At 43.8% G+C, this 14863-nt stretch overlaps 1 protein-coding gene across 1 annotated transcript in view; it reads left to right on the top strand.

Moving 5' to 3' along the window:
* Window positions 1-14863, top strand: part of TMED8 (transmembrane p24 trafficking protein family member 8) — a 25233-nt gene extending 10370 nt beyond the window's left edge. Inside the window, exons 4-6 of the mRNA XM_077323337.1 lie at window positions 3173-3314; window positions 7222-7518; window positions 8271-14863. Of these exons, the coding sequence (XP_077179452.1) occupies window positions 3173-3314; window positions 7222-7518; window positions 8271-8488 (657 nt within the window). The 3' untranslated portion in view covers window positions 8489-14863. The remainder of the gene's footprint in view (window positions 1-3172; window positions 3315-7221; window positions 7519-8270) is intronic.

The following is a 14863-nucleotide window of genomic DNA, read 5'->3' as shown; positions in this document are numbered from 1 at the left end:
CTATATGATTCTGAGCAGGATTTTGAGTAGATATGCTTACGATTGCTTTGTTACGAGAGCCAGTTTGGTGTAGTGGTTAGGAGTGCGGACTTCTAATCTGGCATGCCGGGTTCGATTCTGCACTCCCCCACATGCAGCCAGCTGGGTGACCTTGGGCTCGCCACGGCACTGATAAAACTATTCTGACCAAGCAGTGATATCAGGGCTCTCTCAGCCTCACCCACCCCACAGGGTGTCTGTTGTGGGGAGAGGAATGGGAAGGCGACTGTAAGCCGCTTTGAGCCTCCTTCGGGTAGGGAAAAGCGGCATATAAGAACCAACTCTTCTTCTTGTTAAAAAAAAGATGCAATATTCCGTTATAATTTGTATTTCTAAAATTATAGCATAATGAGAAGAGGCATGGAGGTACATTTCTCTGAATAGTTGCTGCTTGTACAGATAGGTATCTTAACAGAGATTTGGAGCTGTATTATAAAGTGCTAATTTGAACATGAAAGCCCCTGGAAGAAGATCACAAAGCAAGTGTTGACATAATTGGCAACAGCATGAGTTGTTAGCAATGTTTATTAAAAATTATGTTAATTTTGCCTGAGTGGTCATGCCCATTGGTAATTTTGCTGGAGAACTTCTGGTTTCTCAAACTGTATATTTGTAGCTGTATTCAAGTGAACACTATATGCAGTTGTTCGTTTTGTTTTTGATAGTCTGGATCCCAACCATTATATGGACAAACATTTCCATTGGTATGCCTATGGAGCATGATTTTCTCCCCCTGTACAAGTGGTACAAAATACCTCCCTTCCTGCTCCTGGGGTAGCAGGAACTCCAGGGCCCATTCTGCACATGTTGGGTAATGCAATTTCAATGCACTTTAGAAGTAGATTATCCTGTTCTGCACAGGAAAATCCAGCTGCAAAAGGACCTTGAAAGTACATTATCCAATGTGTGCAGAATAAGCCCAGGAATAGGATGGGGCATTTGGGGCTGCTGCTTTAGAAGGAGGGGGGCTGCAGTATCATGAGAGAGAGCTTTTACCTGTGGGCTGAACAGGGTGGGCTGGAGTTTGGGACTGTTAACAACTGCCATCTGACTAATGATTAAGGGGTGTATTAAGGGGTGTTTTTAGGGGGGTTTATTGTGTTTTATTGGATTGTTGTAAACCGCCACAAGACTTTTTGGGAGCGGTGGTATAGAAACGTGAAAATAAATAAATAAATGCTGCACAGGTGAAAGTCCTTGCACCTGTGGAAATACTAGTATAGAACCAAGCCATTCTGAGATGGGAGTTACTTTTCAAAAAATGAAATTCTTCTCGGTGTTTCCCTGCTTGAAATAATTATATTTTACTTTCTGCTGTTTCCCCTTTGAGACTCTAAGACTTCAGCTATAAATTTCAGGCTGGTGAATTTCAGGAAATTTTCTAAGCCAAAAAACCAAAAATAAATTCCTTTTTAATGTCAGGGTAATATTCTACATAATATTGGAGTAATTGGGTAATATTGGAGCCTCTTGTGGCGCAGAGTGGTAAGGCAGCAGACATGCTGTCTGAAGCTGTCTGCCAATAAGGCTGGGAATTCAATCCCAGCAGCCGGCTCAAGGTTGACTCAGCCTTCCATCCTTCTGAGGTCGGTAAAATGAGTACCCAGCTTGTTGTTGAGGGGTGAACAGTAAAGACTGGGGAAGGCACTGGCAAACCACACCGTAATGAGTCTGCCATGAAAATGATAGAGGTTGTCACCCCAAGGGTCAGACATGACCTGGTATTTGCACAGGGGATACCTTCACCTTTTTAATATTCTACACATTGCAATGAGTGCATTTGTCAAAATACCAGCGCTGTATAATCTTAACACCGCCCGCGGCGCCATGGGCGCCGCGGACTAAATAATGCGATAAGGCCTTGGGGGGAGGAGTTAGGGCAGGCTCTGTCCGGGATGAGGAAGGGTGCCGATTGGCCCCTTCCTCTGGACTGACAATGGGAGGGCGCCTGCCAATTGGGCTCTTCAATTGCTGCCCCACCGCCAAGGGAGCAATTGCAAGCTGCGCTTGCTGGCAGCCTGATGCATTGAGAGGCATGAAGCGCCTCTGATGCGTCAGGCCGCCGCCACGCCGGCAATTGCGGCCTGCTGACTCGGGGGCCGCACGCGGCCCCGCTAGCGCCTGCTGTATTCCAGGTATTCCAGGTACAGCGGGCTTGATTACTAGTTCTGTATATAAAATCTGTCTTGTAGTGGAACATGCATCTGAACGAAAGGACTGTGGCTAAAGAAAGCCACAGTATGTGTGTTGATATTTAAAATGCTGCAAATCCTCTCTTTTTTTTTTTAGCAGCTGATATGGCTACTCCTCTAGAATTTCTGTCTATACACATTCCCTTTTTATTCAGTAGCTCTAGGCTTGACTGAGGCAGAGCAATTATGATTGTAACTAGTAATCAAGCCCGCTGCAGGGGAATGCAGCGGGCGCTAGGTCCTAACCTCAGACGTCGGCGGGCTGGTCCGCGGCGGGCTGGTCCGCGGCGGCGAGCTTCTATTGTTGGCGGCGGGCTGACGCGGCGAGAGGCGCTTTGCGCCTCTCACCGCGCCAGCCCGCCAGGCAGGGAACCCCCGGCAGCCGCGCTTCGCGCGACTGCCGGGGGCTCCCTCGGGCGGCGGCCTGACGCGGCGAGAGGCGCTTTGCGCCTCTCACCGCGTCAGGCCGGGAGGAACTGCGAGCCGCGCGGCTCGCAGTTCCTGGAGCTGGGAATCGGAGGGACCAATCGGCAGGCGCGAAGCGCCTGCCGATTGGTCCCTCCGATTGTCTGTCGTGAGGAAGGGTCCAATCCGGACCCTTCCTCATCACGGACACATCCCGCCTCAGCAGGCCTTAGCGAATTATTTAGTCCGTGGCGCCCATGGCGCCACGGGCGGTTTAAAGATTCTTATTGAGCAGCCAGCATGTGTTGTTAAAAATGGATGCCATGAAGCAGGATGTAGGCAGTGTACCTCCTGCTCAATTTCTTCACTGGTCTTTTTACCTATCTTTTCCCTCGGCTGTTTTGGCTAGCAAGGTAAAAAGGGCTGTATGGGGCAAACAAGACGGGACAGAAGACACAGTCCTTGCAGCCTACTAGTGATGGGAACCTTTTGAAGATATTGGTGCAACATTAAGACAAATTGTGTCCTTTGCATAGGAGGCTGTAGTGCAGATGACAAAGTATCCTGCCCCACAAGGACCAGGTGATATAGTCATGATACAGTCTGAATATACAGGTGCAGTGGATGTCCTTTCCGCAGAGCTGGAAACCACAGACCTGCTGGGTGAGCAAAAGAAAGGTAAGCAGCATTATTGTAGAATTGTCTGTAGGACTGATCAGTAACCTAAGTCCAAGAAACACTTGTAACTTCAGTACTTATTTGCAGGTCTTGGAGACAAGAGTAGTACTGACTTATTGGTAGACAGAGTAGGTGACTGGCAATAGATTCTTTAAAAATTGTATTTCATTGCAGTTGTATCAACTAATGTATCAGTTCTGGCAAAGAGCACTTCTTTTTCACGTCTCCTGTGTGATCTTGGGAGTATGCTGTTGAGCTTCCAGTCAAGTACATGACTAAAACATGGTAGCAGAGCAGGAAATTCTCAGGGAAGTAGAGACACTGAGATAGAATACAAATAAAGCTGAGGTGGTGGTGCATTTTCTGAGTTGTGGGATGGAGGTAAGGTGTGAGCAGATTCTCAAACCTAAATTTCACTGGAGATAAAGAACTGTTTAGAACAACATTAGCATTATTAGCAGATTAACTGAATCCATGTTTTGGTGACTGTTTAACATTGCAAGAAATTGCCCATCAGAATCCATTGCAGTATTGTGGATAGAATGCCAGACTAAATTCTGAGAGACCCAGGTTCAAATCCCCACTTTGACATAAAACTCTCTGTTCCTCAGTCTCACATATATTTTGTGAGGATAGAATAAAGAAGGGAGAATCCTGTACCCAGTCCTAAGCCCCTTGGAGGAAGGCAGGATGAAAATGTACTAAGGAAAGATTTTGGTTTATATTCTGCTTTTCTCAACTCTAAAGAGTTTCAAAGTGGCTTCCAAAGCCACTTACCATCCAGCCTGTTCCTTCCTCTCCCCACAACAGGTACCTTGTAAGGAAGGTGAGGCTGAGAGAGTTCTGAGTAGGCTTCATGTGGAGGAGAAAGGAATCAAACAAAATTCTCCTGATTAGGGACCACTGCTCTTAACCACTCAGAATGCTGATACTAAGTAGACAGAAGCTTTGCCATGGTGCATTAACTGTGTGGTGAATGACTGGAATGTGGAGTGAAGCAGCTGCACAACTGTATAGATTGAATCAACCATACTAGAAAGTGGTCAGGTGGTCAGGCAGAAAGACAGTTTGGAAATGACTATGTAGAGATAAAGGGAATGGAAAATGGTCACAATTGTGCTCAGAAGCTCAGGAATTACAAGGGGCCAAAGCTTGTTCCAAGATACCCTCCTCTTCTCGCTCTGAAGAGGAGGGTATCTTGGAACAAGTGATTCTCACCAGTTGCTAATGGAGGCAGGACTAAATTCTTCAACTTCCTGTCTACTGAGTGGGAGTTGCCCTGGTTCAGTGTGCTTCCTGCTTCCTTAGGGAGTACAGCTTTGGAGCAGAGCTATTTGTTTTTCTATTGCTTTCCCCCTATAGCCATTTAATACCTGAGCACAAGTTTCCTGACTCTCCAGCCTGTCCCTTTTTGCTCTTTACGCCTTCTTTCACACCTCCTCTTGGCTCTGCTGTTCCTTTTCCCAATTTTTTTTGATCCCCCTCCTTCCTTGGAGGAATGTGGGAGGGTATGCCCCAATGGCAGGCCTCAGAGGCTTTGGAGGGACATAAGAGATTAATTTACCTCTGAAAATTAGTCTATCCCAGAGCAACCTAGGAAGACTGCTGGAACCCCAAAGAAACATGCTTAAAATGCTCCACAAAAAGGGCTACCTCTTCAGAGAGGTCAGTTTCCCTTTTCCATCCAGAAGGACTGATGAAGGGAAACAACAGGCACTAGGATGCACACCTGCACTGTGGCCTTCCTAGGGGACTCCTTGTTAAGACCTCCCTGGATGCCTCCTGGTTGGGTCTTATCTACCTGGGCAGGCCAGTCCTGGATTAGGGACAATCAGGTAGTGGGTGAGCAGTGTTTGGATTTTATAAAGTTTACTGATGATACTGATGATGATTATAGGGAATTCCCAAGTGTTATCCAAAACTTTATTCCTTGGATCCTTATGCTTCCTGTGGTCTTATTGCAGGTTTCCTTAGCAGACATTCTGGTAGTCAGGCTCGTTTTCAAAGGGTGGTGACAGATCCATAAAGGATGGATTAGACAGAAAAGCAGATTATGCATTAAAGGGGCCCAATGAGGCTACTGCAGTGACCATCAGAATAGCAGCTAACTCTTAATTTCTAGAACAGCCATCGTTCAGGCCCTGAAACTGGTCCAACTCACCCCTGAGAAGAAGAGTTTGTTCTTATATGCTGCTTTACCAGAAGGTGTCTCAAAGCGGCTTACAATCTCCTTCCCATTCCTCTCTCCACGACAGACACCATGTGCAGTAGGTAGGACTGACACAGAGGGATAATAGGAAACTTTCATTTCTATAATACCTTTTTCTGGATTAGCTGTGGTCCTGAGTCTTAATCATTATCATATATTACCAACTTAATTCCTTCATCTCAGCCAATGCTGCCTTTGGGTGCAGAGTGCTGCAAAATATGGTGGAAGATTGTCTCACCCACCACTGGTAGACTCCTATAGGAAGTCCCATTGCAAGATGCTCTCCTCAGAGCGAGAATGGAACGGAACTTTGCATACTCACCATGAGGGTTCATTCTGCTCTGAGGTTAGGACAGCATCTTGAGAGCCAGCTTGGTACAGTGGTTAGGAGGGAGGACTTCTAATCTGGTGAGCCAGGTTTGATTCCGCGCTCCCCCGCATGCAACCAGCTGGGTTACCTAGGGCTCACCACAGCATTGATAAAGCTGTTTTGACTGAGCAGAAATATCAGGGCTCTCTCAGCCTCACCTGCCTCACAGGGTGTCTGTTGTGGGGAGAGGAAAGGGAAGGTGAATGTAAGCCTTGAGACTCGTTCGGGTAGAGAAAAGCGGCATACAAGAACCAACTCTTCTTCTTCGTCTTGTCCCACTCCCCCCAAAAAAGCAGGACGACTGCAAAAGCAGGATCCTGAGTCTGATTAATCCTATGCGATCAAGCTGCAGGGGAAGATGCCTGCTGCTCTTATCGTTCTCTAACTACCACCCATGTCTGTTCTCTCGTTATCATCTGTTATGTTTCTAACAGTGACTTACCTGTTGTAAAATTTGAGTCCAGTGGTGTCTTTAAGAGCAGCAAAGTTTTATTCAAGGTATAAGCTTTTGTGTGTATGCACACTTCTTCAATACATGAAACAAAATTTCCTCAACTATTACAAATAGACACACGCACACATTTATAAAACATATACCTATGCATAAGGGTTGAGGAAATTTTGTTTCTTTGTATCTGAAGAAGTGTGCATGCATGCAAACTTCGTTCTGTTGCTTCAGACCAATACAGCTACCCACCTGAATTGACCTGTTGTGGTGGTGGTTTTGTCTCTGTTCTGTTCCTTCTATTCCTGGAATCATTAGCTTGTGAAGTAATCAAGCTGAGCCAGGGCAACTCCCACCCAGGAGACAGGAATTTGGGGAGTTTAATCATGTCTCCCTGAGCAATTGGTGGGAAACACATGTTCCAAAATGCCCTCCTACCCTCAGAACAGAAGGAACTCTTATGGTGAGAATCCAGGCTTCGATTTTTCATTTGGTAGGTGGTAGGTGCGAGCTTAAATGGACTCCGGGGAATGGTAGAGGACAGGAAGGCCTGGAGGATCATTGTCCATGGAGTCGCGATGAGTCAGGCCTGACTTTGCACCTAACAACAAGGTGGCCATAGTCAAGTGTCTGAATCCGTTAAAGAATAGTCCCCCTTTTCCAGGTAATCACAAGTCAGTAGAGATTGGCATCCCATTACATTGCAAAGTGTAAGAAAACAGGGAAGCAACAGTAAATAATACTGCACGGCCATCAATACAAGATACAAGATTATTTTAAACTGATTTCTTACTTTTTGTACTTGCACATCAACAGTAGGAGAATTGAGAAGAGCTTTGTGGCCTGTGTGAATGTGATCCAATTTTGTCCTGTTCATTTTTAGCTCAGCCACCTCCTCTAATTCCGCCAACTACGTGGACAAGTGCCAAGATAAGGGACTTCAAAACAAAGATGGCAAAGGAGAAGAATGCCCGCATGGTAGTGAAACGGGGTGAAGTAGTAACTGTCAGGGTGCCAACCCATCCTGATGGGAAGCGTGTTTGCTGGGAGTTTGCCACAGAAGATTATGACATTGGCTTTGGAGTTTATTTTGATTGGACTCCTGTTACTAGTACTGCCATTACTGTACAAGTGAGTGAATCAAGTGATGAAGATGAAGATGATGAAGAAGAGTTTGAAGGTCAGTGCACAACTGTACAAGGGACAGAGCAATAGGATTAGTATCAAAGAATCTGTGAACCTCAGCGTAATTTGCATTTGTTCATACATTTCCCAGTTGGGTTTCAACATTTTAGATGCCAAATGAAGAATGCCCTTTAAGACCTTTCATTCTAGCTTTCAGTTGTAGCATGAATGCTTCATCACTTTTTATGTATTGACTCCTGCCCACCCATATGTTTAAAAAGTTATACACAATGAAGGTATAATGTCAATGATTTCTAAAGCCAACAGTATTAATCAAACAGAGCCAGGTAGGTTAGTTTCAGTGTCTTTGAAGCTGAACACCTGACAGCTTTCTAGATAAACATCTTCTTGTGAGCATTGAGTGGATTATGAGCAGTTCCTAGTTGGTCACTTGTTTGACACTATTGTAGTTTCACCACTAGAACTGCATCATACTTCTTTGGACCATAGTCAGATTCAAATATTCTAACCATAAACTTGTTTGGTAGAAATACAATTTTAGCAGGAGTTATTTTTATGTCATACATGAAAGATTGGGGTGTTGGACTTGTGAGATGTGACACCTCAAAGGTACTACAGTCAGCAGATGATTTGAAGATCACAGCCCAAGTATTTAACATGATGTTTCATGCATAGTGATTTTCAGGTGTCACATCTCTTTCAACTTGTGACCCCCCAAGTCATCCGTGCACCATCTATTGACTGCTGTCATGAATTAATGCATTGTCTGTGTTTTTTCCTTCTCAGGGCCTATTCCTGTTGGGGATGTGGAAAGGGGTTCCAAAAGCTATTTGCGAAATCGCTATGGGGAGATCATGCCTGTCTACCGGCGAGACAGTCACCGGGAAGTGCAAGTCGGCAGCCACGATTATCCAGGGGAAGGCATCTACTTGCTCAAATTTGACAATTCTTACTCTCTTCTGCGAAACAAGATTCTCTTCTTCCATGTTTATTATACCAGTTAAAGAAATTAGTGGTGTTGGGAAGTGAATGCGACCAAAGGCACCAAAATAAGGAAAGCAAGTTGCCTGCCAAGACTAACGTCTCTTAACGGCACCTCTGATGATTGAATCGGAAACCCACCTCTATGCTTACACGCGGATGACCTCTTTCTGCTTGGCCTCACTGCTACAGCGGTTCAGCAGATCATTGGAAACTTGTGGTTTGCTTTAGGCAGACAACAAGCTGGGATTTTAGCTACAGCAATCAAGTCACTGGATACCAGGTTCAGGTGTCTGCTCTTTCTTTCTGTTGCACTTATAGAGACTGAAACTGAAGTATGCCTTTTTTGAGGAGTGCGGGCGGGAAGGGAAACACTGTCATCTTCTGTTGTGCGGACTGCAGATAGATTCCTGGACACAACGTCCAGGCCAGCCTGTGGAACTCAGTCTATAATAGTGATGTTGCTGTGCTGCTGTACATGCTGCTCACTTGGTCTCTGGGAATCCTGTGAGATGGAAGACCAACTTGCCGTCTCAGTCACTGGCAGACAGTCCTCTGTTGTTTCTCCAGCAACTGTAGCTTGTTTGTTGCATGCCATAGCTGGTGTGGAGAGGCTGCTAGACACGTGGATTCTCCAGGTTGACTGAAAAGGGTCTAAATCGCACACGTGTGCTCTAAATAAGGGAGCAAAGCCACTGCAGAAGTCAGAATCATAAAATTCAGATTATGGAAATGGTTAGGAAGATTGTCAATAGTAAAGCCCCCTTATGGACTTAATAGGCATATTCTTTCCATTGGCTTGACCTAAGGATATCATGTAGGTTAAACTAAGGGTGTCAAACTCCACTGAACTGGAGTTGATGTCCAGAGGTCACCCCTTTAGTCAGAAACCCCTCTTTTACTATGATTTAACACCACATCACAATCCATTTCACCTTGATTGATTACAGTTGTAATGACGTTCAGAGGGTGATTTTCATGAAATTAGTCAGTTACACTAAAATTGAGAAAAAGCCATTTCTGATGTTTATAGCTTGAATGTAATAAAAGTTGTTATGCTTTACCCCCTTTCCCCATGCAGTTCCGTGGGATTCCAAGAACAAACATTCTCAATCACAAGGTGGTTACATAGAGGAATATGAGCACCCCACACCCCGTCCAGTGAGGGTCCTTGCCAGATAGCACCAGTGACAGAGCGTGATGTTGATGCGTGCAATAGCAACCTGTTGTAGGCATTGGTCTCTTTAGCTTAATTTGTATGGAATGTGATGCGGTGCCTCTTAAGGGGTCTGATAAGATCTCCTGGCCTTATGTTTATCACACTTAGTTTAAGATCACAAGTCTTTAATCATTTTTTTAAAACCCTATTTCTTTCCATCCATGTTCAGTTGTTCAGATGTCAGAGGTCATTGGCCAACTTGGCAAAAGCAGCACATCTTCCTATAGCATTTCAGGGAATGGCAGTGAAATTGCCTGTCATTCAAATCTCAGGTCTTAATAGGGGTGGAGTGTTTAGATAAGGGTATTTTCTTCTACGTTGAAAAAAAAAACTGCAAAGACTTGTTCTCACAGTATGGAAGAGCATTTGTTAGCCTTCAGTCTGCCACCTCCATCTGACTAGGTGTCAGGACTGCTTTTTAATTGCCTTCCTATTTTCACGTGGCCCTGGGAGAGTATGGAACTCATAACTCTTTAACAGAGAGAGCGAGAGAGAACATACCCCCAATATTCAAACTGAGAAAAAGCAACCTGGTCAGCTTCAAATTATAAAACAGTTCAAAGTACAGAAAGGAAGGGAAAATTTGTAAGAGAGTATGAGTGAGGACAGCAGGTGAGGGACAGCATTTCCTCACATTACTAGTAAGCAGAAGAACAAACTGATCCCACCTGACAGTAGCAGATTAAATGCCTTTCTGTCCACTCAAGAAACAAAACTATGAGAAATTTATTTTCTGATCAGAAGGTTGGTAAGCTTCCTTCCCTGAGAGTTAGGCTAAGTATAACAACAGGGAGCGTTTTGTTACTTGCGCCACTTCCCTAGAAAAGTCTGTTGTCTCCTGCTGTCTGTTGGGGACTGGAGAGGAGGAAACTTCTACTAGCTTGGCAAGGTAGGATCTCTGTGCCTGAGTAGTGGAGGATTCTCTCCTATAGGATAAGATGAGGGAGGAAGAGACAGAGGCAAAAATCTAAAAAGGAAGAGGAGATATGCAATTAAAGGCTGAGCTAGAAACTTGTTTTACAGTCACTGGGCTGTGAACTAAGCAATCTAGGAGTAGGAGGGTAAACCTCCCTCCTTTGTAGTCAAATGAGAAGGGTCCTTCTGAAAGCTAACAAATCTGCCTATTGGGCAAAACATGTTTCTTTAGCAAAGGATTGGTAAATGCATTTATGAAGATTTCAGGTTCTAATGTGACCATGCTTTATCAAAAAGCATTTGCTTTTTGTAATGTTTGTTGAATGTGTATGCTTGTCTCTTAGCATGATTGTAGCTAAAGTTTATAGTACCCTTCCCAGGGGACGTTTTTGATGTTAATGCACCTGTCTTTTGCTGGTGCAGATTTAGCAAGGGAAGGTATAAAACCAAAGAATTTACCTTCAGAGATGCCTGGTAACAAACACCCTTGTGTCCTGTTGTACTCTGCTGGGTGAGCTGAATTATGTAGCTGGCCAAGCAAATGTGTTTGCAAGAGACAGTTGGTTCCAGGTAACTCTTTTCTCTTTAAGGGGAAGATAGACTTAGGAAGCAAAATCCGAAGTATTTGAATTATTAGAAAAGAGAGCTGATTCTTGCTATCTTCAAAGAAGAGACGCTGGTAGGAATAGCTGCTCCTGTTTTTGTTTTTCCTTCTCAGTGAGACTAGGAATGGTGAGACATGACCTATTTTGAGTCAGTAACAAGAAAACAAAGCTCATACAAAGTGGCAAAGTTTGGCTATATCAGGCTGACTTATCAGTAATATCACAAATGGATATTTAAGACTGTGTTTGTAGTTTGTGTATTTTATTTTTTTTCCACAGAAGGCCTATTCTACAACTGCTTCTTTCCACTGGGCAGCCCTGGGCAGCTATTTAAAATTGAAACAAACCTTTTTGTTTGAAACACTTGCTCTATAAAGCTTAATCTGTCAATTTGCTGTATAGACGCCCGTTTTCAACACATCTTCAGCCTGGCATGTTACAAAGATGGATGTTTGCTTTGTTTGGGATTCTGCCTGAAGAGAGGATCATAAAAGAAAGAGCCTGTGTAGATGGGTCAAGTAAGAGTAATATGGACAGCTCCCCTTCTCAAGATGAGCCTGTAATTTTTCTTTGGCCCACAGCATCAGCTAGCAGTGTACTAGAGCCAGGTAACTGCTACTGAAGCAGTACCCCATGCCTAGACTGCAGTCTTTCTACTGGAAAATAGAATTGGATTACAACTTGCAGTAGATTTCAATTGATCCTTTGCATTTTTTCATCTCTGCAGTCTACCTAATGTCAATCTGGTTTCAAGCCTCTTCCCATTAATCAGTTTTAAACTGACCATTTGAGGCAGGCATAAATTGCCCACACCATAAGTATAATGTATAAGTTACAAATAATATTGTGCACTTTACGAAGTGTACAAACACTATTAGTTTAAGGGGAAATTAATATATAGGACCTTTTGTTGAGCATAGCTCATGACTGCATCTGGGGACAAAATGCTGTGCTTTGTCCAAAGAAGCCAAAGCATCCTAGAAGGGAGTGGAGGACTGGTGATCTCCCATCAGGACCCTGTTCTGCTTAGAGCCAGGTCATTATGTGTCATTGTCTCTCTGCATTCTGTGAGGATGTGAGAACAACAGATTTCTGCACATTTCTTAGATCACAACACCCAGCTCCTTGGTAGTCGATTGGTTTGAGCCTGAGGAATTATGTAAGAACATGTTAGGCAGGATAAATCTTTTAAAAAAAAAGAAAAAAAATAATGATTTTGTCTGGGTCAGAAGAGCACTTTGAAGTAGTCAGAGAGATTTGACTGTGCTTGAGACTATGTACTTTGAAGCCAATTTTTACTGTGATTGCAGAATTCAAGCACACTAACCCCACACTTGTGTATGATGTAAGGAAAGCAGTGTTACCTCAGCCATGTTCATTGGGTACTCTACAGAATTAGCAGGATTGAATTAGAAAAATATGTAACAGTTACAGGTCTGTCATTTCTGACCGCCAACATGTAGCCTAATTGATAACTTAGAATATCTTGTTTTTCGTTACTTAATTAGCTTCTTTCTGTTCCTCTTACAAAGCCCCCCCCCGAATTCTGATTGTACTGAAGTAAATGAGGAAAGCATATCCAATACATATATGTGCTTTCAGTGGTCCCCAACCGGTCCGTGGATCAGTCAGTACCGGGCCGCGGCTCCTCCTCGTCCTCCTCCCCAGCTGCTGCCTTGGGGGCTGCCCTGCCAGTCTGCCACCAGCTCACCTTTGGTGCTCTCCAGCAGCCGCCATAGCTGGGGCTCCCCCTTGGCGTGGCTGCTGGCAGCGCCCCCCCAGTGGGCGGTGGGAAGGCAGGGGTGCCGGCGGGAAAGCAAGCGGAGCCGGGGCTCAGGCGGCAGTGGCGATGTCCCTTGGCAAAAGACTACTCCCACCGGGCCGCAGTAAAATTGTCAAGCGTTGACTGGTCCCTGGTGATAAAAAGGTTGGGGACCACTGCTTTACAGCGTCAACCCAAGCAAAGTTAATCATATCATTTGGCAAAGTTGCTACAATTACATCTTTCTCCTTTGTGCTAGAAAAGCATGCTAGAGAGGTAAATTTGGGACTAATTGATTGTAGTGTTACATTCAGTCTGCTTGGGAGAATCAAAGCTGTTGTGTGTAACAGGATGCACTTTGCAGAAAAAAGTGCATTAACCTGCTGAATAACCAAAGGTCTTCTGTCTTCAGCTCATATTCCTGTTACCTGACTTACAGGCTCTAAAACTTTTTTAATTTAAAAAAATGTTTATTAAAAACACATGTGCTTTTCTGTTTTATTGCTGAACAAAACATGAAAGAGGTACTAAAATGTTCCACATACTGAGAAATAAAAGGTCATTTGGTCATCAGATCTAAGCAACATTGATGGCATTTTACTTCTTTAAAGACCTATTGAGAAAGATACCGCAAGTAGGATAACAAACATAACTATAGCTAATCAAACTGCACATCAACTCAGTGTGCTTATACTTTGCCTTGCATAGCTTCCCTGAAGATATTGCACCGTTTAACTGATGCAATATAAGTTTGGGTGCAGTTTTTTGATGCTGCTGATTGTATCAGTTTGGTAGGATCATAGGATCATAAGAAAACACAGCAACTATCTTGAGGAAGTGACTTTTGAAGGATTGATTGCTGAACTACATACCGTATTTGCCGGCGTATAAGACGCCTGGGCGTATAAGACGACCCCCAAACATTTCCACTCAAAATATAGAGTTAGTTACAATACATTACAGTACTATGGGCCACTATGGGCAGCTCTGTCTATCCCAACTGAAGTGCACCCGGCGTATAGGACGACCCCCCCCACTTGGAGGCATGTTTTTCAGGGGGGAAAAGTAGTCTTATACGCCAGCAAATACTGTATTTAAGTTACAGTAAGGCAGTTCTATGTGGTCACACAGTTCAGGAACTATACTTGATCAAGTCAATCACTTTGGTACTTCTCATCCCTTTTACCCAGTGATAAAGATCGAGATGCTCCATGAATCAGAATGTTACATTGTTCTCAATCTGTTTTGTGTTTGGTCTGAATACACAATGACGCTATTCTTTGAAAAGGACTTCAAAAGACTGGATGCATCCTTCATTTTAATGTACACAAATGCTGAACTACTTGGTAAGGATATTGTTTACATAGCATCACTTTCACATATGGATGCATCCTGTTTTCACAGTCTAGGGAGACCCACAAGATCAATTGCTCCATTGTTCTGTTGAAAGATAGGATAAATTACGTTTTATGATCACTTTATGTTCTCTTAAAAGCACCTGATATGTAACAATGTTCTCTAAAGGTCAGCTGCAGATTGCTGTAATACTACAGACAGGAGAGGTAAAACAAAGCAGAATATTGGGTTTTCTTAAAGGTGATGGTTTTCTAAGTGATGAAGGTCCATTGGGAATTCATGTGGGAGGTTTAGTGGTATCTCTTCTATATCAGAATTTATGTGCACAAATCTGCTGCTTGTGTCCTTGCAAACTATTTTTTTCTTAAACTGAGAGGATATTTGTCTAAGGTATAGCGCCAAATGAAATGTCCTGGTACTAACTATATTAAGTCTAATGTATCCCTTTTAGAAATGGGTCTGTTACTTTTGTGTGAAGTTGTTTTTGTGATTGTATGTGTGACTTTTAAAAACTATTTCAATAAATATTTTCACCACACTG

Source organism: Paroedura picta, chromosome 2, assembly GCF_049243985.1.
Source record: "Paroedura picta isolate Pp20150507F chromosome 2, Ppicta_v3.0, whole genome shotgun sequence".
NCBI classification, from domain to species: Eukaryota; Metazoa; Chordata; class Lepidosauria; order Squamata; family Gekkonidae; genus Paroedura; species Paroedura picta.
Note: the sequence above shows the minus strand (reverse complement) of the source record. Positions and strands in the feature narration are given on the sequence as shown.